Here is a 26,314-nt window from a genome sequence, read left to right as displayed (position 1 = left end):
CAATTCAAGCCTCTCTCTCCTCTCTCTCCTTCTCGATTTCAATCTGTATCTCTCTCCCCTCCTTTTCTCTCTCTCTCTCTCTCTCTCTCTCTCTCTCTCTCTCTCTCTCTAGCTCTGCGCTAGTCGAATAGAACCCTCACGACTCCATTTGTAAATTTCTCAAGGAGTTTTCCAACTAAACCTCGTCGGATTAGATGAGGTTTGCACCACTAACAAACTCTTCCCCATCTCTGGTCCCAAATCCGAGCTTTGCATCTCAAATCTGTCATGGATTCGAAAAAACCCAAACCGGCCGAGACTTCCAGGTCATTTTTCGGTCACCTTCGACTATCTTTTGGCCTCGATTTAGGTAGAATCGTAATCCCCTCACTCCCATCTTCAATTTGGTATTTTATATGAAAATTGGTTGTGATAGTCCAATGGTTTTTGAGGGTGAGTGGTCGAGGAGCAGGGCGAGGAGGAGAGAGAGGGAGAGAGGGGACAATCTTAGTTAGTCCCATGGTTTTCAAGAGGTCTCACTAAGACCAGCTAGTCCCTGATTTAGTCTAGGGGAGTGAGACTTAGTCTCATTAAACCTAGTCCCTGTCGGGAACAAATATAGGACTAGACTAACCCTTAGTCCTGTCCAGTCCAGCACACTTTAGTGAGGGCAAACAAACGCCCCCAACACAATCTAGGCTTGCATTGTGTAACAGTGTTAAATATTGGGCCTGAGAATCTTGTGGGAATTTACATTTTGCTACTACTATAATAAAGTTCACAAACTTTATTGTTTTGTACCAAACATGCTTAGCCGCAAATATTGATATTAACTAGAAATTTTTTAGTGTGCTAAGAACACTATCCAATATATTAAGTGTAATATTATAATTAGTTGTAATTTTTTTCTTCAAATTTCACTATTTAGATTATTACACTTAGTATACTAGGTTGTGTTCTCATCACACTGAAAAATGTCTCATATTAACGAGCCAATTTGCCTTAGGTATTATCAAAAGGATTGGCCTATCCACACGTACATTTTCACTTCTCACACACCCTTTTAAATTTCGACCGTCGAATCTAATGAATTGAAAAGAAGTCAATTAACAAAGATTAACACAAGAATATGAGAGGTTGAAGGGGATGTGTGAATAACATTATCCTTATCAAAGGCAGGCGAAAGTACAAGGCAAAGGAAGAACAAATACATTTAATTTAAACTACTAAATGTATTTTAACCAATTACCATGCATAAGTTGTTATATGCATGTGATTATCTGCGATTAAATTTATGAGAAGGAACAAAAATAAAAAAAAACACACACTAATTATGGCTAGCAGCCCATAATTTTCTTAGCTGCAGCCGCGCGCTTAGACTTTTCCGCCACGATGCCGTCGTTCCCCGCCAAAGCCCGGTACTTGTCCTTCCGCGTGAAGGTGGTGCACTCGTACGACAAGCTCGCAGCGATGTTCCTCTGTATATAATTCGCCACGTCATGGCTCGACTTCCCGGCACCACAAGTCAGCTCGTAAGGCAGCTTGTTCAAAAACGTCACTTCGTAGGCCGGGCTAGGGTTCATGAAGAAGTAGAACGGGTCCATCCCCTTCCATCCTCGAGCCGTCGTCCCGTGGAACATGCTCATCCGGTTTGACATGGCTACGGGAACGAGCTCGTCTGTCAGCTCAGCGAACAGGGCTGAAAACCGGAGCAAAAATGGTTCCCGGCACGTTGTTCCCTCGGGGCATATGACGAGGTCGCCTTGTTCCAAAAGCTCTTTAATCTGGTTCGCGTCCTTGACCCTGTCCCGGGTGAGCCGGACGGTTTTAATTGGCGAGATGAGCTCCGAGAGGCGCGAGAGAGAGTAGGTCACGGCCGGAATGGGCCGGCCTAGAGCGGTCGAGAGAAAAATCGGGTCGAGGAGAGTGCGGTGGGAGCAAATGAAAAGAACTCCGGTTTGGCCTGTGGATTTCTTGGCGGAAGGTGGTGGGGTCCCTTTGATATACACCCGTACGCCCAACGCCCAAAAAGCGTAGTATACGACGTGCATAGGAAGCAGGGAGCCGGCTGCTACTCGCAAGCAAGCTAAAAGAAAACCGACCGGGATCCAAAGAACTATGAGCAAAGCCATGAGCGGCGATGGCTTCTGAGCCAGCCTTCCGTCGTGAAACACTATCGGTTTTGGCAACTTGTCGTGGCTCACCGCCTCGACTTCCGGCGTAGCAGGAACCACGTAGCTCTCTTTGCATAGCTTCATGAATGGGTAATCCGTTTGCCGATCACCGAGCCCGATATCTGGTGCTGACGAGGGCTCATTGCCAAACGCTTTGGTAAGCGCGTTGGCCTTGGCTTCACCGACCAAGACTCCGGGATTGAGAACCCACCCAGTGGCTCTGCCTCTGTAGGTGTCGATCTCAGTCCCCAGAACCAGGTCAGCACCCAAAAACTCCTTCAAAAACGGCTCCACCATGATTCTGGGGTTCGCGGTCAAAACGCAGCGTTTCCCACATGAAGAGAAGACTCTCCACGTCTCAGAGTGCAAGTCCGCTGAATAGAACTTGGGGAGGACCGCACGCGCCACGGATTCGATGTCGGAAACTCTCATGCCGGCGAAGGTGGCAAAAACCATGACACGAATGCCGGCTGACTCAGATACAAAGTAGTACAGAAGGCCAATGAGTGGAGACGCCAGTAGTAAAAAGAGAAGCCTTAGTATGCCGCCGACCTCGAAGGCGACGAGGGCAAAGTAAGGGAATGAGCTCCGTCCTCTAAGCAAAGTGCCGTCCATGTCCGCCATCACGGTATGTTTTTCTCGACCAATTGACGGGCAGCGGTCGATTGTCGGGAAGGTAGGAAGAGAACGTTCCTCTACGGTGGTGGCCATGGAGGGGAATGAATTTTTTGCCAATTAGAACAACTTGGCTATGGAAAAACTGTTTGTACTAACAATTTTTGTGTTTAGTTAGTGTTAATTTGTTATTAGCACCTGACTAAGGGGGTTTGTATGTGGATATATATATATATAGAGAGAGAGAGAGAGACAGAGAGAGAGAGAGAGCAATAGGGTGGTTGCTTGAATGTTTTGGCTTATGAGATCAATGACAGTGTCGCCGAGAGTTCCGAAAACAAGTGAGAAATGGTGAAAACATCATATTGGATTCACCACCCATTTGTCTTGTGTGTGTTGTGTTGTGTATGAGGCTTAATAATGAATGAGAGAAAGAAAGATGCTAATTATTGTATTAGTGCGTAATATTATGGAGAGGTTTTTTTTTAGTGTATTTGAAAAATTATAACATACGATGTACTACTTTGTGCTTTGAACATACATCGACAATGTTGCATTACTTGGAATATGAGTTGCATTACTCGAAATCTGAGTCAGTTTAAGTGTTGTAATGATTTAGAGTATAATGTAAGTGAATCAATATATAATGCTAACGATGCGAGTCATAAGAAAATTTTCTTCAAAACGACTAGTCTGTAAAGTCATATTATAATAAATATCGACGTGTTATAACATAAGTGAATTGACTATATTGTATTGTAAACCTCAAAATGATTTTTTTTAATAAAAATATTGATCTATTAGCCATGCATGACTTTAATGCCGTGAACGTTGATCTCTATCATGTTTTAACGTTTTTAATGCGCTTTGGTGAAAAAAATTGAGGGCATCTTCGTACTTCTCGCCGATGTCTGTCGTGTTGTGGCCTCCTATTTGTCCTTAATCGTACGATGATGGAAGGTCTTTAGTTTGCTCGGCCCAACTGTGGGCCAATAACCGTAAACACTCAAGTGCTTCAGACTGTCATTGATGATACGTAGCTGGAGGGGATGAGGCCCCTCACCATGAGGGGAGGTTGAAGACTTTCCAGTAGATTTGAAACATGACCCGGTATGTCATGTATGGTATATTGGGCTATGTTTTAATAGCATAGAAAAATCTCTCGGGGAGGAGGGAGTTGAAAACTGCTCGTTGTAAAAGTTGTGGTGAAATATGATAATTTTTAAGGAGTTTTAACGAAACATTTCTAGTACTGTTCATTTTTAATGAAAAATCATATTTTTACTTTCTCCTAGTACTATTTATTACATATTTCTTTATCATTTTTCATTAAAACTAAAGTTTTTTTTAAACTTTTCGCTAGTTTTTCTTAATTTTTATGTGTCGTTTGACAATCATTATATTTTAAGTTTTTGTTAGTTAAAAAAAAAAAAAAAAAAAACTCAAACCCAAATGAAAATTTTGAAGTGTTTAGTTTTTTATTTTCTGAAAACTAAACCTAGTTAACCAATAATTTTTTATTTTTCAAAAGTGAAAACCGTCGATCATTGATGCTCTCCTTCCTCTCTTTCTTGTTTCTCTACGAATTTGGATCCAATCAATTGGAAAAGAGAGAGGCCGACTTGAAGCGGGGGTTCACGGGAGCATAGTGCAGAGCCATGTTCGTCATCGACGCTGACATCAACACCGATAGAGTATGATGATTCATATTCTTCTCAAGGTATGAGAAGAGGGAGGAAGAGAGAGAGAATAAAAAATCCACTCACTATTTTCTTTCTTTTCTTTATGTTAGTTGGATGTCAGGATAAAACAAATGGATCCAAATAAATTTTCCATTTCTGCTATTAAGGAAAAGTTTATGATAAAACATGAGTGGTGCAATTCATACCCTTCTTTTTATTATACATTCTTTATTAATTTTTATCATTTAATCATCTTTAATTCATTTTAATTGGATGCTCGAAAATTATAAAAAAAAAAAGTGTAAATAGCGTTACCCTGAAGTATATTGCAAAAGAAAAAGAAGCGAATGCGACCGTCCAAAAAAAAAGCAGAATTAAAACACTCATAAAAGCAGATTATGAAGGAACAAAAGCGATCAAAGTGCCAAGGAGTCGAGAGTTTATTTTCAAAAACTGCGTTTCCGGCCAAAGTTTCAGACACTTTGCATGTGAAGTGATTGAAAAGACGACACCACTAATGGAGTATTCAATAGGGATGCCACGTTAAGGCAGTACTACCGGTACGTGTGGGGCTGGCGCGTCAAGGCAGTGCGTACAATATGTAGGGTTCGTGAGTTAAAATACATGGGACGGTTGGTTTTACGTGAGGGCGAATGGCCAGGGTTTTCGTCAAATTCACTTTGGAAGGATCTTGTAGATTCTTTAATTACATTCGTTTATCGTATATTATGTGATTAAAAATCATTGTAAATTTTTTTATTTAAAATTGAATATAAACAATAATTAACAAAAACTGACCACACGATGTACGATGAACGGATGTGATTGAAACATTCGGCAAATGAGGCAAAATGTTGTGCCCGATGTTTGTGTAGGGCTGCCGCATTAAGGCAGTACATACGACATGTAGGGTTCAAGTGCTTATGGGTGAGTTAAAATACACGTAGAAGGCTGGTTTTATGAACAATGTTTGACTATTCAATAATGAGTAAGAATTCTTATTCAAAACTCTTCATGTTAGAATCACAGAGTTTCGTGCTTATGATCAAAACCTTTCATTTTACGAATTATTTGGTAAAGATTATCTCTTTAGTCAATATATTATAGTAAATATATGGACAATTCTTAATACTTCTACCAATTCTGTTTATTTATTTTTATACAATTCGATGACTACACGACATTAGTTTTAATTAACTTTTGTAATGTAATATTTATAGAGTAATTTGTAATATGAACGGTTCTGATCATAAACATGAAATTCTATGAATCGGAAACGAACTGTTTTGAATAGGAACTCCTACTCATTCTTTAAGTAGCCAAATAATGTTCCTAGTTTTATTTGAGGGCCAATGAAGTAAATAGTCTTGCCCAATGTTTTTCTCCACAACCTCACACCAATAGAGGGAAAGAGACTTAAGTAACCATCTACAAATTGGATGTTACAATGATTGTATTCCAAACAAATCGCAAAGGGTCGCGCTTTTAATTTTTTCATATGCTAATGAGTGTATAGTGTATTGCCCTGCCATTATAACGTCCTTAAGACCATCTCCAACCCTTGGACTAAAAATCAAATTTTTTAGCCCGAAAAATTTAGTTTTTAGCCTAGAAACAATTTTTCTACTCTAACCCTTCTGGCCTAAAATTTTAGCCTGAGATTATTAAAGAATGAACTTAGGCTAATTTTTTTCTTAAATCAAATTTTCAAAAATAAATAAATATGTAGACTATTGTAAATTAATTTTATGAACATTTTTATCTAAAAATATTTAAATTCCGATAAATATTGAAAAATCACTAAATTTTCCAGAAAGCAAGCCTTCAACTTTCACTGATCATAAACACCACCATCGTCCCGCCCGCCGCAGTTGCAGTTTTCTTGAGACTTTGCAATGATTTTATCCCACAAAATCTTTTTATTTTGATTTGTGCCAATTGTACCATCTTCGCTAATCAAAACCCATGCCAAGCATAAAGCAACATCTTCCTCACAAGTCCAATTACGATCTCTAATATGATCTCTTGCCATGTTGAACAATTTGGAAATGGAAAGAAATGGTAGAAAGATAAATTGGAAGAATTGTAGGAGAAAATTGAATTTTGTGTGGATGTTTGAACAAATACATAGGTATTTATAGAGTTTTTGTGTGAATTTTGAGTTAAATAAGTTTTTTAAATTATTTTAGCCGTTGGATTTAAATTTGGGTCGTGAGATCTTTTTTTTACCGTTAGATTTGATTATATTCAATCTCAGCTGTTAGATTCAACGTATTTTAAAATAACATATTTTTTTTAAAGTAAAATTTGAATATGGACCGTTGGATCAACCAACGGTCCTTAAATGTTGGTTGTTCGATGCGGAAAAGAGCCGTTGGGCTCGGGGAAGTGGCCGACAGGGGCCCTGATAATGGGCCTCTTGCTGTCGGGAGCTGAATGGAGGGGGGCCGCATGGGGCGTGTCAACGAGTGGGCGAGCCGAGACTGGCCCAAAGTTTGGCAAGTCCACGCGTTTTTTTGGGGGGAGGGGTATTTGGCCCACATTTGGCTTTTAGCCCATTAGCTTGGGTTGGGTGGTGTTTTTTTTTGGGGGGGGGGGGGAAGAATAGATGGGGTAATTTGGCATTTAACCCAAGATTAGAGGAGGTCTAAGGGTAAAGAAACTCCCATGCCAAGTAACAAAGGAAAAAAAAGGGGGGGGGGAAGAATAAATGGGGTAATTTGGCCTAGGCTTTAGCGTTTGGCTTTTAGCCCATTAGCTTGGGTTGGGTGGTGTTTTTTTTGGGGGGGGGGGGGGGAATAAATGGGGTAATTTGACATTTAACCCAGGTCTAAGGGTAAAGAAACTCCCATGCCAAGTAACAAAGGAAAGGCCGCCGCGGGGGGGGGGGGGGGGGGGGGGGGGGGGGGGGGGGTGGTGGAAGGGAGGAGAGAATAAATGGGGTAATTTGGGCTAAACCATTTAGCCCAAGATTAAAGGAAGGTCTAAGGGTAAAGAAACTCCCATGCCAAGTAACAAAGGAAAGCTAGCTAGGTTCCATTTTACACCCCACTATGCAACGAGTTGAATGAAGCAATTATGTGAAGATAATATGTCATTGAGAACATGAACAATGTCACAAGAATGCTAAAATCCTTTCTCTCGCGCCATCAAAATTCATCAGAAAAATTCAAAATCTAAGTATGGACCTGATGATCGATTTGATTCGGTAGCTCCCTTCTTGTTCTGAGGCACTGCAGACTTGCATGTAGCAAGATCAAACGATTTTGGAATGTCCGGCGGGCGCGTGCTGCGAATGAGAGCCCAATTTACGCTTGCAAAGAAGGGGTGCTGTTTAATTTCTGTGGCACCACGTTTAAATCCCAGTCTCTTTTGAGGGTTCTTCACAAGTAAGCCCCGGATCAAATCCTTTGCAGCGAAACTGACGTTGTATCCGTCCTTAAACTGAAGAGACTGACCGACCACATTGAACAACGTCTCCCGGTTTCCATTCCCTTTGAATGGCGTCCTCCCGTGCAGCAACTCATACAAGAAGATACCGAAAGTCCACCAATCAACTGCGCTACCATGACCGTCACCTCTGATTATTTCGGGAGCTAAATACTCATGTGTCCCGACGAATGACATAGAGCGCGCACTCGTTGGCTCAGCAATAAGTACAGGCAACGAATCCGAATTTCCAAAACCTGTTCTTTCGGTTTTCTCCTTGGTTGATTTGGATCTAAGAAACCTAGGCTTAAAGCAAGAGGGTTGCAAACAAGCAGGTTGAACACAAACCGGTAATTTGCACGACGGATCAATGCATGCAGGCTGAATGCAGTAAGTAGATATTCTATAAGATGGATCGTCGCCGGACTGAACAAGAGTAGGACTCACATAACATCTCAACGATAAATCGAAATCGGAAAGCATGATATGGCCGTCCTCCCTCACTAGCACGTTTTCGGGTTTTAAGTCTCTGTACACCACTCCCATCATGTGGAGATACTCTAGGGCAAGAAGCACTTCTGAAGCGTAAAACCTGCAAAACAAAATGCAATTTGATCATAAATCACTATGAATGTAACCAATACTGACATGTAAGAATGTTAAAACACATGACATTGCGTTATAACTGTGAGATAATATCACAGTACAGTACGCGATGTAGGTACGTCCATCTCCACGAGAGAGAACAGGAAGGGGGAGGATTTAACGGAATCATAATGTTGGTCTCAAAATTGGTGTTGGCCACACGGCTATCGAGCCAACGATTTTGGGATCTTGGTCCAAGCACATAAAAGAGTGTTGTGGCTACAAACATATAAAGATATTGAAAAGGAAGGAAGTGATCAGTTTTGAAAAATATTTACATTAAAAGTGTTTTTAATTATTTTAATGTATTTTCGAAATCTTTAAATATGGAATAAGATCATTTCTGAATCCTTATTATAAGAATTTAAAAAATTATCAATCGTGTCTTAAATAGTTAGACGTGTGGATACAAGATACTGACGAAAGAACTACAACGTCCTTATTCCTTAATAACATCACGCAGAGAAAATACAAGGACAAAAGGGTAAATATTAACACAAATCGACACTAACCTCGCTGCTTGTTCAGTAAAATGCTTCCGGGGCTGGCGCTGCCGCAGCGTATGGAGATCGCCGCCGCAGCAGAACTCCATTAACAAGCAAGAAAACTTCTCGGTCTCGAAATTCGAATAGAGGGTCGGAAGAAACGGATGGTCCAGCAACCCCAATATGTCCCTCTCCGTCTGAGCTCTGATCAGCTTCTTCCTCCCCTCCAACATTCCTCTGTCCATTACTTTCATGGCGAAAAAGCAACCCATGCCTCTCAGCTCCGCCAAGTAAACGCTTCCGATGTCGCCGCAGCCGAGCTTCTTCAGCAGCCGGAAATGGCCGAGACCCAAGTCTCCGTCTTTGGAATTCACTGATTGTATCGCGTCCCACCGCGCGTCGTTGCCTTTGTGCGGCTTCGACGGGCAGAAGCTCCGGCAGTTGCCCTCGTTCGGATCGGACAGGCTGGAATTACCCAAGTGACTTAAACTGCTTTTGTCACTTTCGTCTTCGCAGTCAGCATTCTCGGCGTTCTTGTATACTTCTGGAGTTCCATTGCTGCTGACCTTGGTGCTATCGGACCCAGAAACGGTGCTGCTACACATGCTAATGCTTAAGCTGTTTTTGAAGCTGAGATTTTGGAGGCTGCTGATGACGGATTCGCCGTCCTGGGATTCGCCGGAAGGGGACGTCTTGTCCATGGTTGAGAGGTTGCGGATGAGATGTTCGATGAAATGTCAGAGACAAAAAACGCGATAAGAAATGGGGGTTGGTGGTGGGATGGGGATGGATGGGGGTGTGACCGAGGTGGTCAAAGGGAGGACGAGAGAGACGCGGGCGCGAAGAAGGGAGCTGAGCGTAGGGACCCAAAAGAGAGTGTACAAAAACGGTGTTCAAATTTGAAATGAGACTCTGAGTGTGGGAAGAATGGGGTGAGAGAACCAATGTCCATTTTCTTACTCTCCGTCCCAGAAAATGTTACAGCTTGGAGACAAAACACAACACAGAGAGAGAGAGAGAGAGAGAGAGAGAGAGAGAGAGAGAGAGAGAGGAGGATGAGAGAGAGAGGAACAGAGAATCCCTGTTCACGAGGACGACAAAATCCTCTCAGATTTTTCTAATGAAATCCAAATTGCAAAAACATATTTTACACCTCCTCAGCCAATACCATTGTGGCCTTCCCTCTGGTTTGAGTGTTTGGTGCAATGTGATTCTCAATTTTGGGTTGGTGGAAGGGATGTGATATATCGTCACATTTTAATGTATATAAGTTTGTGAGTATGAACAGTTTCAATGTACTGCATCCAGAATTAAGTAGATGGTGAATAGCAGATTTGCAAAGTGAAATTGATGCAGGGGATGCAGTGTGGATACCATTGGATATTATTGACCGCTGAATGTGGCAGGAGAAGGAGAAGGTAAGGTAATCCACTCTGGACAATAATGTCATTTTCCATGTATGTGAATAGATTTTACTAAAAAGAGGCAATTTTTGATTTTTTGAATTTCTGAAACATATTTGCAGAGACCAGAACAAGAAAGGAACTCATTTATTATTTTGTTATAAAAAGGGCAACAAATATTATCTGGATTTTGGAAAGGAAACAATGCACAAAAACTGAGAGGGTCTGGCCAGAATCCTGGGTTGAATTTCTTGATGACCACATTAATTGCACTGATGATTATCTGAGAGTTTTTGTAATATTTCAAGAGAAATGATAAGGCGACTCTCTTCACGTATGATTTTTTATAGATTTTCTGACATATCACAGTTTAACTTTAATTCTCGTGTCAACATTAGTTCATAGAGAGTCATTTTTGAGTTAGTCTTCTTAACATTTCTTTTATCATATTACACGAATCTTTTGTCATCATTGACCCATTGTCAAATTGTTGTAAAGCTTTTGCCTTTCTGCTTTCTGAGATAAATTTAGGTGCAACCAATTGTATATCCTCCCTTATCTATCTCGCTCTTCACATGACACATGAGATGTATAACATGAACAAGTTTATACTCGGTTGAGATTTTGCACACAAAATGAGAGAAATTTAGGTATAACCGAACTTATATCCTCTTATGTTTAGTATCATTTTGGTATCTTTCTTTTCACATAATATATCACTTGAGGAGAGAAATAGTCATATTGTTATGGATAATCAGTTGCACAGAATATTTTAACGTATAAAAGAGTGACCTTAAAGTTGGGAATTGAGTGTCACATCACTCTTTTTTCTGCTCCAGTCGGCACCGCTGATAATTACTGCCCATCTTATTTTTTCCATGTGGCCTGCTAGTGGTGATTTTTGTGTGCAAAAGTAATTAGACATTGTTTTGCTTCTCATGATTTGTCAACGGAGGGTCCAAATGGCAGTTTAAGAATGTTGCTTAAAGGGCAACAGAACTATAATCCTGTCTTAATTATCTTCAAAGATTGCCCACTTCAAACCTTGAAGTGCAATCCAAGAAGAAGCACTATTTAACTTTACCTATAAATGTTGCTTCTAAACAAACATTGTATACCACCTGAATGTACCATGAAGTTGCCTGACTCTGTTGCTGCTTTCTTTCTGTTCCTACTGTGGACTTTCATGTTATTTGGTAATTTTGTCGATACATACTTTCATGTTATTTGGTAATTTTGTTGAAACATAAAAGTCTATTTAAGTTTTTAACAGTTTAGTTTTGCCACGGTAGTGAACTCTCGTTTCTCTTTCTGCACTACTCTTGCAAAGGCTACAAAAAAATTGGGAGTACAACTGTACAAGGGAGAAAACGTGAATGCGAAAATCACTTTCTGTTTCTAGAGTAGATTCATATTTTTCATTGTTAAATATGTTCTTGATCTTTATTGTATGATAGCATTGAATCAATATATTCTATTGCAGGACAGGGAATGGCACATACAGTTACATTTTACATACAGAATAAGTGCCCCTTCCCCATATGGCCAGCGACTGCCCCCAACACCGGACAGCCTGTGATAGCTGATGGCGGCTTCTTCCTCCCCGCCGGACATACTCAGCCCATCACTGCCCCGTGGTCATGGAGCGGTCGGATTTGGGCTCGAACAGGATGCGACTTTGTCTCCAACTGCAAGCCTGCTTGCGAAACAGGAGATTGTGGCGGACGATTAGCATGCAATGGACTAATAGGCAATCCACCGGTGACACTAGTGGAAGTTTCGCTTCAAGGCGACAAGGGCAAGCCAAATTTCTACGCTGTGAGCGTGGTTGATGGATATAATCTTCCGGTTGCAATCTCATCAAGGCCGGTGGCATCCAATTGCGCTGTCAGAGGGTGTTTGAAAGATTTGAAAACTTGGTGCCCCGATGAGCTGAAGGTTTTAAACGACGAAGGGGAAGTTGTGGCGTGCAAAAGCGCTTGCTTAGCGTTTGATACAGACTCATTTTGTTGCCGGAATAAGTATGGAACCCCGGAAAAATGCAAGCCGAGTGTGTACTCGAAGATATTCAAAGATGCTTGCCCTTCGTATTACAGCTATGCTTATGATTCACCAACTCCATTGGTGACCTGCAAGGCAAGTGAGTACGTTATCACATTTTGTCCTGCAGGGTGGGGTGCTGCTGGCTATACCTCTGTGTAGGTAAAAGGCTAGTTTTGCACTTCATTTGTTGTAATCCACTTTTATATTTGAATTAAGAGTATTTTCATTGTAATAAGTATCAAGTTTATTTGCTTTTAGTTCTCATGGTTATGTTTATATGTTACGTTTATTTTCGTTGAATCCTCAATTTCTTCGAATTTTAAAAGGGAAAGACCTAGGAGTAGTCAGACAATTGTTCAAACTGTTCAACTCGACCAGATGAAGCCAAACCAAACCATTTTGAGCAGTTTGGTTCGAATTTTATGTTAAAGCAATGAAATCTTATATGAACAAAACCAAACTAAGTGGTTTGGTTCCTATCGAATTTGACTATAAGTGGTTTGGTTCCTATCGAATTTGACTATGTGAAACTCATCTAAACCGAACTTAATTGTCAATATTACTTTTATTATTTTGTTAACACTTGCATTGAGTTTGTGTCGAAATTCTCCCCCAACAGATTTTTGTTCACACGCTCAATCACTTAAATCTCAACTGTTCACACATAAAGAAAAAAAGTGTGAGTAAGCAAAATTATGAGTCGGTATATGATTTGAAGGTTTAACTGAACCAAACGGAATTGTCGCCGGCCCACCAGTTGGTCATACTAGCCCAAAATATATGTTTTTGGGTTTCATTTGTGGACAAGTATAGAGATGGGCCTTTGCAATATGAATACGTAGTAAGTGAATACAAGGCCCATTTATGTTTCAAAGCCCATATCAAGATCCAGAACCTTCGCATTAGGGTTTTAACACCTCCGCCGTTGCACTATAAAAATGCTCTCCTAGTCTCCTAGAGCTCCAAACCATCGTCTTCTTCCTCTTCCTGTCACTCTAGGGTTTCTCACCAACTGCACACAACCGCACACTCTCTCCGCTGCCCCCTCTGCCTCCGCCGCCTCTCTCTCTTTATGTATGATTTAATTAGTTTGTTTTACTTCTCTAATTTTAGGTTTGTGATGTGGAAATTGCGAATCAGGTGATGAAGAAAATACTGCAACAATATGATGGATACGCTCCATTTTCCGTGATTCGTAGTATTTAAGTCTCTGATGATTTCCTTCCACTTCCTATTTTTTGTTGATTTTTTTTTTCGTTTCATGAATTTCTCAAAAAAAAAAAAAAAAAAAAGCAATTTAATTTGATATATTAGGGTTTTAGGTGTGATATGATGAGGAACTTATTGGTCCGTGTTTCTGATTTAACCGTGACCGACAACCCTTAACCATCTCTGATCGCTCTTCCAATTTTTACCAATTTCAAAATTTCGTTTAAAGTATTTGGTTTTAATTTTTTTTGTATCTGTTTGAATGTTGTGTTGATCTTGCTCTGTGATTACGTGCCTGGAATTGGCAGTATACGCTATTCCGATTCAGAACATGAATGGATAACTCTCAAGAGAAATTATGAGAGCAATTAGTTTCTAATTGTTGTTTAATTTTTGTTTCCGGGGTTAATATTTATTTATTTTACAATATTCTGCTGTGATGATTTCTGAATTAATTCGCATGTCAGACTTCAGAGATTTTGTAAAAAAAAATCAATGAGAATGAAAATTCAAATTATCTGAGCAGAATTTTTATTTTTATTTATATTATGATTATTTTTTTAAATTATAATTTTTGATTATTTTTTTTAAATTAGAATTTTTGTTTGAATGTGAAAAAAATGGATATCGATGATGACAAAATGTAAGGCTTGTTTCTCAAGAACATTCGCAGTGGCCGCCTAAGAGCTTTCGCCTTTCGCCGGGCTTGAGAGCTTATGCTGCTTTTTTCCTTCCTTGGATGTCTGAGATTGTTTTACTTCACAATTTATTTCCTCTTCAATTCCAGGCTCGGATAACAAGAGCTGACGTTTTGCATAAATTTTTGCGCTCTCATCACTCTTTTTTGGTAAAAAAAAAAAGGTTGTTGTAGGCTACATTCCGAGTCGGGTTTTACGGAAAGTTCTCCCATTTTTATGATCAAACTCCTGAGCTCTCTAAGGATGGTACTCAGAAGAACTGCCCATCTTGTGGCCTAGCCAGTTTTTATACACTAGACCAAACCCCATTGGGTCGCACTCTCATCACTTGATAACTGCGAGAGACCGAGATTCGAACTCGGTATATAATAAAAACTCATTTGTTATGCGCAGTTTAGGGTATAGCATTATCCGAACAAAGATGCCAAAGGTTTACAAGAAGGCCTACTTTGAGGCAAACAACCTAACAAACTACTAGGAAAGAGTAGTGAGGAGTTCACAATGATGCTGCATCTAATGCTAGAGCGTCATTCCTGGCACTACCATAATCACTTAGGGTGGGGTATGAAAGATTATCATTACACAGAACATGATCAAGAAAAGATGGAGACCCAAATACGATCACATACTTCACCCTTAATTAGGCACGAGTAGTGACATACAAACCTAAATCCTGAAGAGATTGCAAAGAAAACACATCCAGTCCAAGTTGTCACTAGGTTTTACCACCGTTTGACTATATAGCACAACGTTCGGTAGCTAATTTAACATCTAATTTAATAAAAGAATAATGCTTGGCTACTCAAAGAGATGAGTATGAACTCTTACTCAAAACTTTTTGTGTTTGAATAACGGAATCATTTATATTATAAATCATATTGTAAAGATTTTCTTTGTAAAAAAAAATGAATTAAAATTAAGGTTGTTTTTGTTAACCTATTTTAGCAAATGCATAGACGGTTTGAAGCTGCTAGGGTTAGTTTCGATGTTTTTTTTTTGTTTTGGGCTCAAAATTTGGTTTTAAGCTCTTTGGTTGCTTTGAAGGTCTTCTTTTTGTTTGTGTGAAAGAATGTGGGCTTTTTCTAGTGTAATTGTTGTGTTCTAATAAAACAACTTTTCACTAAAAAAAATTGGATGGGATGGGTTTATGGGTAAAAGCATGAATGTTTTTTCGGCTTATGAAGCATAGCAGATTTTGACTGTTTAACTTGGAATATGTGAGAATCTCTCTCCTCTCTCTTGGGACATGGGATAGCTAGCTTAGCTAATATGTAGCATCGAAGAATCGATTGCACTGCTCGCGACGACTCGACGGTGTTGCTTTCGACAATCCAAACAACGGTTCTCGCGACGAGACCTGGAGGCTGAAAAGCGGTCGCTGAAACGAAGAAGAGCGTCTGTTGAAAAGAAGATGATGAACAACAGCAAATTGAAGAAACAGATTGCTGCAAACAAAAAAAATGGCACAAGAAGAGAAGAAATTGAGGGGAAGATGAACGGAGAGTCGGATACGGACTTGTAACTTGTGTGTATGGTTGGGTTACATAACCCATCGTACTTCCTTACTTTGGATTTGTAGCCAATTCAATTCATGTTACAATTTTTCACATCAAACATTGGTTGAGTTACAAGTCTAAATTAGTTTGAAACAGCCTATCTCATTATGCCCACCAAATAGGGTCTTAGTGCTTTTAGGGAAAAAAAAAAAGAAAAGAAAAGAGAGTAAGATTGTTAATATGAAAGTTATATTAATGGGAACTTTGATGAAAAGCTCTTGGTACTGTTTATATTTTTATACTAAAAAGTCAATCCTGCTACTATTTACTTTACCATTTATTTTGCCCTTATTGTTAAAACTCAAAGATTTCAAACATTTTTCATTAATTTTCCTTATATTAATTGGTATTATTCATATCTCTAATGAGAAAATACATTTTTTTGGAAGTATGTATAAAGTTGTCTATGCTTTTTGCTGCTTTGAACACGATTTTTTTTTTCATTTACCAAACTTTTTTTAATAATTTTCTTTAAAATAAAACTGTTATCCCAAACCACCCCCTGAATATCATCTAGTGTGCACCCAATTGTTTGTTTTTGTCAAACAGCTAATTTCATTAAAAATAACACTAATACATAATGAGAAAACTCCAAAACAATTTCCAACACTTAACTACAAGTCCATCCCAAAACAAAAAGAAAGTCCAAAAACAAATTCCCAACACTAAAGTTCAAGTCCATCCCAATACAAAAAATAAAGTCCAAAAGCAAATTCCCAACACTAAAGTTCAAGTCCATCCCAATGCAAAAAATAAAGTCCAAAAGCAAATTCCTAACACTAAAGTACCAGTCAATCACAATACAAAAAGAGTTCAAGATCAATTCCAAACACTAAAAATACAAGTCCATCCCAATACAAAAGAAAGTCCAAAAACAAATTCCCAACACCAAAAGTACAAAAAGTCCCGACACTAAAAGTACAAGTCCATCCCAATACAAAAAAGGAAGGGAGTAACATTTTTTCTCCTTTTTATTCTTCCCTTTTCTTTATTTCTTTCATATTTAAACTGTCACAATTAAGCTACATCAACATTTTATATTAATTTTTTATAGAAAAAGAAAGATAAAATGGAGAGTGTGAAAGAAGGAGAGGGAAGATGATGGAAATAAGAGAGGAGATAATCCTATTCCAAAAGGAAGTCCAAAAACAATTCCCAAAAGGGGTGTGCTATCCACACACTTCTTTTTACTTCTCACACACCCCTTGTTAATTTATGTCCGTTGATCTTTTTCAATTCATCCGATCTGAAGGCTGAAAACTAAAAAAAGTGTAGGAGAAGTAAAAAAGGGTGTGTGGATATCACACCCCTTCCCAAAACTAAAAGTACAAGTTTATCCCAATACAAAAGAAGGGGTGTGATATCTACACACCCCATTTTGCTTTTCACACACTCTTCTACTTTTCGACTGTCGAATCGGATGAATTGAAGAAGATCAACGGACAAAAATTAAGAAATGGTGTGTGAGAAGTAATTTAGGGTGTGTGGATAGCACACCCCCAAAAGAATACAACATAACAACCCACAAAAGTGAACCCTTAACAATCCTTAGAGTATCACCAGTGAGGTGCTCTATATGGGGTTGGAAAAGTGATGGATATATCATATTTTAGAGCTTGGAACAGTCTTTGGGGTTTTATACAAGAATTTCTCCCAATGAGGGACTATTTATTTTTGGGCTTTATATGGGGCTATATATATATATATATATATATATATTTATGTAGTAATTGATTACGCGATAATTTTTTTTTTGTTAACTTTTCTTAAATTGACTTTTGGATGTGTTGTTTAAGAAAAATTATGAACATTTCAACCTAAAAAAAATTCAAATTCTAACAAAGTAAGATTTCATCACTTGTTGAACCGTTGGATTAGTTTCCCTTATCTCAATATTCTCTATTGATTTGTTTATCTAAAATCAGACAATATAATATTTTATCTCATAACTAAATTGTAATGCCCTTGCAATTTAGGTATGTTGTTTGGTTATGTTTTTAGTTTATGTCTCTAAACTTCCAATGTCATTTTAATATGAAGTGTGTTTTTATTCGAAAATTAATAAAAGTAAGCCATTTTAGTAGAACATCTTATGTCATTTTATGTCTTAAGCATTAAACATACAAACAAAATGGAGGAAGACCTTTGGGACAAAAATATGTAAAGAAAAAGAATAAAATGAGAGTATAAGTGTATTCATAAATGAAGAGAGAGTGACAAAATTTTGCTCACATGGGTATCTACTTTTCTCGTGGGACTCACTAGCATTTGGGGCTAGATGTAGCCTAATTTTTTGCTATCCAAAGAAAGAAGCTGCTAGCCAAGTGGTGGATATATGCCCATTTTCTAGCTTATTGGGGATGAACTTTCTCATTAGGGCTTCAAATGTAGTAGTTTCATGAAGGATAAAGTCTCCATGGGATGTTCTTAGACTGCAAACCTTAGCTTTGGAAATGAACCAGCCTCATCCACTAGAGTAGTTGCACCACCTTTGCCAAGCCACTGCCACTAGAAAGAACTAACGAACCGAAAAGATAAACGGAAAATTTGGGGGAGGGGGGGTGGGCAAGCCAACCCGCGCTAAAAGCATGCACATAATTCTACCAAATAGTGCAAATTGAACTTTAGTAGCCACCGAAACCCAAAGCATGCTTCCTACCGAGATCCATGGAGAAAGCATTGAGGAGTCGAATAGCCAGAATAGGCAGTGTTCTAAAACTCGACCCAGGCCTTGGGCGACAGAGAGCCACCGCGATTTAGGCCAAATCGTCGAACAAAATCAAGTAGGAGTTAGGAGCCCGCCTAGGTGCTCTCTAGGCGTTCTGAGCGGACTAGGCGGCTATCCAATCGGTGGGTTTTTTGCAGACTCTATCAGTTTTGGTTGCCATCACATCCCTTTGGTTTGCTCGCTGTCGACCTGATGAGAAGAGGAAGGGTGGGAGAGATAGGTGAGGTGGTGAAGCGATGAGAACGGTGGATTGCGAGCACATAGATAAGCTTGCAACTTTGTCAATGTGCTCGCAGAGCGGTGTGGAATTAAGAGAAGTAAGAAGACGACTGGTTTTCTGAGAAAAGGAAACTGAAATGGTAAGAGAGTGAGAGATTGATAAAAGATGGAGTTTTAGTGGGAGAGGTAAAGACGGCACAGGAATGAAAGAAAAATGAATAAAATGTAAACGGCTGGAAAAAACCAAGACAAAGGCACAGTTCAAGGGTATAAAAAAAAAAATATTAAAATAATTGATAAAACCAAGACCAACTAGACAATTAATTTTTTTTAATGACAATTATTTTTATCCTCTCGCCCAGCCAACCAGCAAGTTCTAAAAAAAACCAAGTTCAACTTGACAATTAATTAATTAATTTTTAATTTGTGGTAATGTTTTATTATTTTTCTTGTTCTTTTTAAGTCTAGCTTATTATATAATAAAAATGTATAATAAATTTACTTAAAATCGCCTAATCCATCTAGCCGTCTAGGTGCTTGGTTCCAGATCGCCGTCCGACTAGCATCTAATTTCTTTTAGAACCTTGAGAATATGTGGGCAGCAACTTGTTGCTAGAACAACAATTTGGAAAGAAAAGACATGAATCCCTTATTTGATATAATATCTGCAACAACTTGAGACAAAGCTCGGAGAAAATGAGGCAAGCTCAGAGGAAAACTACCAGAAATCAAGGGTTCAGAGGTAAACGGACGGAAGAAAGAGATGGAAAAGGGTATAAGGCTTGCCACTGAGTCCACCCAAAATGAAGGGCTGACGGCTAAGGCTAGGGTTTAGTTTGGGTTCAGGCGTTGGGCGAGATAGAAAAGCGAGAGAGAAAAAGCAAGATTTGAATATAGGGTTGTCCACTGATCCCACTTGTTGGGTTTTGTTGTGATTGGTTGCTCTTGGTTTTGTTGGATAGATTAAGGTTAACACAGATGGGTCTTCTAAACTTAATGGTCACGTGGATAATGTTGGTCTTTTTCGTGACTCCAATGATCTTTTTTTTTAATTATTATGACTGTTTGTTTCTTCATCTTCTTATCCAAGTGCAATATTTGTTAAGATTGTTGTTGTGATAAAGGCAATTCAGATTGCGTTTGATAAAGAGTGGCATTACATTTGGTTTGAGACAAATTTAATGCATGTCGTTCACCTTCTATCAGCTTGCTCCATGGATGTCCTATGGTTTCTCAAAGTTTCTTGGGTAGTTGTTTATGGTACCGCTAACTTGTGCTTGCGTTTTTTGCATATTTCAAGGGAGGAAATTGGCACCTGATTTTGGTGCAATGAATAATAGTTTTATGTGGCGAGACTTGGTACCTTATTTTGCAAAAGCGTCATATAGAAGAGATAGTGTTGGCTTCCTATCTTTCCCTCGAGGTACTTTTTGGATAAGGTTTGTAGATTGTTGCTTGGTTACAGTTCTTGGCAGCATTTAAGTTTTGTTTTCGAGGGGTTTCTACGTCCCTGCTCCCCCTTTCTGCCTTTTCTTGTGTTCTTCAAGTTTTAAGAGGTGGTCAAGTTTTTGTTCCCTCTTCTTCTTGTGCTATTAGGGGTAATATTTTTGTCCTCTTGACTAAATGTAGCTTTACTTTTCCTTATCAACCCTCATACCACCGAGGTTTCATGAAAAAAAAAAGGTTTGTTTTATTTTCTTCTTGAATCATACATGTTTAATTACTCTTGTCACTTGACTAATAAGCTTTGGACCTTTGGTAATTACCCTTGATTATTAGGATTAGGCTCCAGTAATATGTCATTTAGTAATACGGTCCAGATTGTTTAGTGGTATTCATTTTTTTTTGTTTAAAAATTTTAGGTTCGAATCTTTTGAATAACAAATTTGTCATCAATTTGTTATGAACAAGACCATTGTAAGACTTAAAAGATTAAATCCCCCTTCCTTATGTAACTATATCAATTCTTCAACAAAAAAAATAAACAGATCCATCATATAAAATGTATTTTACTATTTTTATATGTATATATGTGGATGTACTTTTTTCTTAAGAGAAAACAAATTTGCCCATCTCACCCAACTTTGAATTCCACGTTACGTCCCTCGAAAGCCTCTTCTTTTCCATTATTATTTAGTTACGATAGTAACCTTCTTTTTTAATTCAATAAAATTCACCTTGTGCAACAAAGGCGTTTTTTATTATTTTTTTAATTTTTATTTTTTTAAGATAAAAGACTTTTTAGCAAAAATGATATTTGAGATTGGTATAACTCCTTACTTGATCTCTCAAATTTAAAATTAATTGCATTTGTCTATTATCAATCATTTTGGTTATTTTGTAAAAAAATTTCGTTTAAATAAGGAAAATACCCTAATTTTTTTTTTATCAAATCATTTTGGCCACCATTTATTAAATTGAAAGTATTGTTGTCAATTTGGTCGTTATTTAACAAAGATATTTTTACGAAAAAAATCAAAATAATTGATGGTGGCCTACCATTGCAAAATCCCAGCAAACTTCCTCTTGCTTTCCTTTAGTCAATGAATGTGGCTAATGTTAGAGAGATCAAAATTTTAAAATTAAATTTGCAAACCAAATAATGTGATTGTCGATGATTGAATTATGAACTAAGTGTTGATTAACATGCTTGTTTCTTATTGGTGACACATCATTTGATTTACAAATTTGATTTAAAAATTTAGTATCTTTAGCATTACTCGTTAATAAAATACTGTAAACAACAAAACTTATCTTCCAAGAAAAGAGCATCTCCTCCACTCTATAAAACCATGTCTTTCCTTGTAGCTGAAACAAAAAAACGTAAACCTTCAAGAGATTCCGAAAACCCTTCCGACGAAAACAAAGATGATGGGAGAAATGTGGGCTCAAACGGGCTCCGTGATTGCGAGTGTGATGTTTGTTGCTGCCATATTCCAACAATACCTTCCTCGCCAACTTCGGTACCCGGTCGAAAGATACACTCGAAAATTAGTGAGCTTTGTCTACCCTTACATCCAAATCACCTTTGATGAATTCACCAATGATTTTCGCAAGCGAAGCGAAATCTATGCCACCATCCAGAGCTACCTCAGCGCGAAATGTTCCACCCGGGCTAAGCGGTTAAAAGCTCATGATGTCAAGGACAGCAAGTCTCTGGTCCTTGGCATGGATGACAATGAAGAAGTGACCGATGAATTTCAAGGCGTTAAGCTTTTTTGGGTTTTGAGGAAACAACCGGTGAATCAGACTTCATTTTCTTTGAATCCTCAGGCTGATGAGAAGAAACATTATAGGCTGACGTTCCACAAACGCCATCGAGATATCATCACGGGGTCTTACCTTGATCATGTGCTAAAAGAAGGGAAGGCGATATCGGTGAGCAACAGGCAACGAAAGCTCTACATTAACAATCCTGCACAGAATTGGCATTCCTACAGGGGGACAAAGTGGAGCCACGTAGTGTTTGAGCACCCGGCAACATTTGAAACCCTAGCAATGGACCCGAAAATGAAGGAGGAAATCATCAGTGACCTCATCAAGTTCAGCAAGGGAAAGACATACTATGAGAAAATCGGGAAGGCTTGGAAGCGGGGTTATCTCCTTTACGGGCCACCAGGCACTGGAAAGACTACCATGATTGCTGCCATGTCTAATCTCATGGATTATGATGTCTATGATCTTGAGTTAACGACGGTGAAGGACAACACTGAGCTGAGGAAGCTACTGATTGACACACCGAGTAAGTCTATAATTGTGATTGAGGACATTGATTGCTCGCTTGATCTTACAGGACAGCGAAAGAAGGAGAAGGATGAGGAGGACAAGGAAGAAAATAAGGATCCATTTCGAAAAATGAGGGAAGATCAAGAAAAGACACCGAGCAAGGTGACTCTTTCGGGGCTGCTAAACTTTATTGATGGGATTTGGTCAGCTTGTGGAGGGGAGAGGCTGATTGTGTTTACGACTAATTATGTGGAGAAACTTGATCCTGCGCTCATTAGAAGAGGAAGGATGGACAAACACATAGAGTTGTCCTACTGCTGCTTCGAAGCATTCAAAGTGCTTGCCATGAATTATTTGGATTTGGATTCACATGAGTTGTTTGAAACGATTGCGCGTTTGTTGGGCGAAACCAGTATGATTCCTGCTGATGTCGCTGAGAACTTGATGCCTAAGTCTGTTATACAGGATGCTGAATCTTGTTTGAAGAGCTTGATCGAAGCTCTCGAGGCTGCGAAGGAGGAGGCAAGAGTGAAGGCCGAGGAAGAAGCAAAATCAAAGGCAGAGGAAGAGGCAAAACTGAAGATAGAGAAAGAAGAAAAAGAGAAAGACCAGTCTGCTAAAGTTGAAGAGAAATGTAATGGAACATAAGTTGAAAAGTGAAGACAACAGAGTTAGCGCTTGAAGATGAACGAAAGAGAGAAAGACCAGTCTGTATAAATTTCAACCTCTCTTAAATTGTACTTTGTACAGTCTGATCAGTGTGTATTTTTCCTTAATGTGTAATAACAAAATTTTAAAAAAAACCTAGTGCTAGATTACATGTTCAATTTAATTCCTTGAAGTGTACTTTTATCAAAATTTATGTTCAATTATGTTTTTTAATGTGTATTTTTATTTATCTCTTCACATTAAATTTTAATTTTATTAATATGCACATATTTAGTTCTTTAATTATAAATGAACATAAATGAGAAAATATTAAAAGAAATTTGTGATACAAAAATATATAAATACATAAGTGTACATAACTGTGCCGAAATATATAAAATTGATTTTTTTGTACCGAAATATTTGTACCTACATGATTGTTTTAATATATTATAATGAACTTAAATGCAAGTACCAAAATGTATTATTTTAATGTCAATACTGAAATGTATGTACCGAAATATAGTATATTGAATTAATGTACCTAAAAGTTAGTACTCAAATGTGTGTACCAAAATGCATTATATTGAATTAATGTACCTATATGTTTGTATCGATGGATATACCAAAATATTCAAATATATTAATGTACCTAAATGAAGAACATACAAAATTGTTATTGGAATATATATTATAAAAAAATTAGTTGCCTAAATGTAGACATTAAAATATATTATGATGAATGAAATGAAAATGAAAATTAAATGTAATTAATACATTAAAATAGGAATAAAAAGATAAATAAAACATCAAAATATAACTAATAAATTAGCTGTAGATGATTAAATGTACTAGGGACTAAAATTGGATTTTAATCTTACACAAGGTTATAGTCTAAAACTCATATTTTTTTAAAGATTAAAATGAGTTTTTTTATGGTAATAATAAATTAATGCATGGCACATAAGCGTTTTCGATCATCAAGGGCATACGTAACCTGTGCCGCAAGGAAATCGTTTAGAAAAAGGCTTTTTATGAAGAACACTTGATCTCTCTCTCTCTCTCTCTCTCTCTCGCGATATATATATATATATATATCTCGATTAGAAAGCGCTGCGACCAGCGAAAGAAGATTTTGCACATCAGTTTCATCACCGGAAGAAAGCATGAGTCCAAATGGATCGAAGACAAAGCGCCGGCGTTTACGTAAAATACTAAAAAAATGAAAAGAAGAGAAGAAAAGGCGACGAAACAAGTCTGTGTTAGACGAAGTCAAGCTCAAGCTGTTCTTGTTAACCCAAGTATTGGAAGAAGGACAGCAGGCCAAACTGTACAGACAGCACAGCAAGCATTTACTGACTCATGAACAGCAGGAAGGAATGTGCAGGTGCATGTGTGCTGTCCGAAGTATTCCCATGCGTGCTTGGTATTCCCATGCGTGCTTGGTTACTGCTAAAGCTGCTGTCAGAAGACAGCAGATGGTGCTGCTGCATGTGTGTGTAGTTTAATATGTAAAGGTGTATAGATAGTGCTGAGGGATGGGTGTACATGCTGTCACCTAGTAATTTAATATGTAAAGTTGTTAATGTGATGTACATATAAAAGCCTTCCCGTAAGGCTTGGAAAGGGGGAGATTTTGAAGTATTATAATTAAGATCAGAAATTATTACATGGTATTGAGCCTCTCATTGTCTAACGACTAGATCCTGTTTGTTTGTTTTTTTTTCCCACGCTTCAATGGCTGAAAACAATGTCAGTTCTTCCACCAACCCACCTACCACCAATCAGTTTCATCCGTTTTCCACTATTGTTAATATCAAGCTTGACAGAACCAACTACCCACTGTGGTTGGCTCAAATTCTCCCAATTCTCAAAAGTAGAGATCTGCTGGGGTATGTTGATGGTACTTTGGTGTGCCCTCCAAAAAACTTGCCTGGTGCTACCACTGTCAATCCTGCATACAGTGCGTGGATTCAACAAGATCAAATGATCTTGAGTTGGATAAATGGCTCCTTGACAGCGTCTGTTTTAGCTACTGTGGCAAGCAAGAGAACTGCGCGTGCCACTTGGGAAGCTTTAGAGCAAAGGTATGCCTCCACTTCTCAGAACAGAATTTTGTTCCTGCGGAATGAGTTGCTGCAGACAAAGAAAGGTAATCTTTCAGTTGCAGATTACCTGGATTGCATGAATGCGATTGCTGATAATCTTGCTCTCGCGGGTCAACCGGTCAGTGATGATGAACTCGTGCAGATTGTGTTGAACAATCTAGGACCTGCATTTGAGATGACAGTAAGTGCTGCTCAAGCTAGGGATACCCCGATCACCTATCCCACCCTTGAGGCACTTCTGTTGACAACTGAACGACGAATGGTGGATCAGAATAATTCCTTGGCTGCACCTGCACCTGTCAACGCCTTCGTTGCCACTAGAGGACGTGGTGGTGGACGATCGCGTGGGAATGGAAGAGGAATGTCTTCCTTCACCCGTGCTTCTCTGTCAAATCAGCGTGGCAACAATCCCCGCAATCCCACCAATCAGCGCAACCAGCAGTTTAATGGTGAGAAATCCTCGTTTTCTGGTGAGCGTATTATTTGCCAAATATGTGGCAAACCAGGTCATCCTGCGCTTGATTGCTTCCAAAGGATGAATTCTGCTTATGAAGGTCGGATTCCTGCTCACAAACTCACAGCCATGTCCTCCTCGCCTATTACTCTCAACAAGCAATCCAATGGTACCTGGCTGTTAGACAGTGGTGCGAATGCACATGTCACTCCTGACCTTCAAAATTTGGTTAATCCCAAAGAGTACACTGGTAATGAAACTATTGGAGGTGTAGGTAATGATTCTGGCATTCCTATTTCTCATTTTGGTTTCCAACAACTAAATACTAAAGCTTGTTCTTTTGATTTGAATGATGTTCTTCACTGCCCCACTGCTTCTCAAAACATCATATCTGCTCATAGGTTTACTTTAGACAACAATTGCTACCTGCTAATCTTCCCATATTTTTTTCTTGTTAAGGACCTCAAGACTCGGAAGACGCTTTTTCGAGGGAGATGTGAGAATGGGTTATAC

General features: G+C 38.6%; 4 protein-coding genes and 4 non-coding genes across 8 annotated transcripts; 6 read left to right on the top strand and 2 right to left on the bottom strand.

The window, feature by feature from the left end:
• Window positions 1-1,116: 1,116 nt before the first annotated feature.
• On the bottom strand, window positions 1,117-3,003 carry LOC137749158 (glycerol-3-phosphate acyltransferase RAM2-like). The gene has a single exon (XM_068489272.1). The coding sequence runs from the start codon at window positions 2,862-2,864 to the stop codon at window positions 1,317-1,319; it is 1,548 nt and encodes a 515-aa protein (XP_068345373.1). The 5' UTR covers window positions 2,865-3,003; the 3' UTR covers window positions 1,117-1,316.
• A 4,603-nt stretch (window positions 3,004-7,606) lies between these two features.
• Window positions 7,607-9,816, bottom strand: LOC137708371 (serine/threonine-protein kinase D6PKL2-like). The gene is made up of 2 exons (XM_068447428.1): window positions 9,037-9,816; window positions 7,607-8,471 (listed from the first exon to the last, which is right to left on the bottom strand). Exons 1-2 carry the CDS (start codon window positions 9,708-9,710, stop codon window positions 7,610-7,612), a joined length of 1,536 nt encoding a protein of 511 aa, XP_068303529.1. The 5' UTR covers window positions 9,711-9,816; the 3' UTR covers window positions 7,607-7,609.
• Window positions 9,817-11,613: 1,797 nt separating this feature from the next.
• LOC137708370 (pathogenesis-related thaumatin-like protein 3.5) lies at window positions 11,614-12,761 on the top strand. The gene has a single exon (XM_068447427.1). The coding sequence runs from the start codon at window positions 11,904-11,906 to the stop codon at window positions 12,612-12,614; it is 711 nt and encodes a 236-aa protein (XP_068303528.1). The 5' UTR covers window positions 11,614-11,903; the 3' UTR covers window positions 12,615-12,761.
• Window positions 12,762-13,588: 827 nt separating this feature from the next.
• LOC137709606 (small nucleolar RNA Z199) lies at window positions 13,589-13,674 on the top strand. The gene has a single exon (XR_011064895.1). It is a non-coding gene; the product is annotated as a small nucleolar RNA Z199 (small nucleolar RNA).
• Window positions 13,675-13,941: 267 nt separating this feature from the next.
• On the top strand, window positions 13,942-14,031 carry LOC137709608 (small nucleolar RNA U54). Its single transcript, XR_011064897.1, has one exon. It is a non-coding gene; the product is annotated as a small nucleolar RNA U54 (small nucleolar RNA).
• Window positions 14,032-14,092: 61 nt separating this feature from the next.
• On the top strand, window positions 14,093-14,193 carry LOC137709610 (small nucleolar RNA R64/Z200 family). The gene has a single exon (XR_011064898.1). It is a non-coding gene; the product is annotated as a small nucleolar RNA R64/Z200 family (small nucleolar RNA).
• Window positions 14,194-14,289: 96 nt separating this feature from the next.
• On the top strand, window positions 14,290-14,415 carry LOC137709584 (small nucleolar RNA SNORD14). Its single transcript, XR_011064877.1, has one exon. It is a non-coding gene; the product is annotated as a small nucleolar RNA SNORD14 (small nucleolar RNA).
• Window positions 14,416-21,733: 7,318 nt separating this feature from the next.
• LOC137709478 (AAA-ATPase ASD, mitochondrial-like) lies at window positions 21,734-23,239 on the top strand. Its single transcript, XM_068448573.1, has one exon. It carries the CDS (start codon window positions 21,734-21,736, stop codon window positions 23,237-23,239), a length of 1,506 nt encoding a protein of 501 aa, XP_068304674.1.
• Window positions 23,240-26,314: the final 3,075 nt, after the last annotated feature.

The sequence above is a fragment of the Pyrus communis genome, chromosome 11, assembly GCF_963583255.1.
Source record: "Pyrus communis chromosome 11, drPyrComm1.1, whole genome shotgun sequence".
Classification (NCBI taxonomy): Eukaryota; Viridiplantae; Streptophyta; class Magnoliopsida; order Rosales; family Rosaceae; genus Pyrus; species Pyrus communis.
The sequence above is the reverse complement of the archived record's forward strand: the minus strand, read 5'-3'. Positions and strand labels throughout refer to the sequence as shown.

Coding starts and splice junctions, on each gene's coding strand:
- LOC137749158 (XM_068489272.1), bottom strand. CDS start 2,864: ATGGCCACCACCGTAGAGGAACGTTCTCTTCCTACCTTCCCGACAATC.
- LOC137708371 (XM_068447428.1), bottom strand. CDS start 9,710: ATGGACAAGACGTCCCCTTCCGGCGAATCCCAGGACGGCGAATCCGTC. Junction 8,472..9,036: donor TTTACTGAACAAGCAGCGAG/GTTAGTGTCGAT, acceptor TTTGTTTTGCAG/GTTTTACGCTTCAGAAGTGC.
- LOC137708370 (XM_068447427.1), top strand. CDS start 11,904: ATGGCACATACAGTTACATTTTACATACAGAATAAGTGCCCCTTCCCC.
- LOC137709478 (XM_068448573.1), top strand. CDS start 21,734: ATGATGGGAGAAATGTGGGCTCAAACGGGCTCCGTGATTGCGAGTGTG.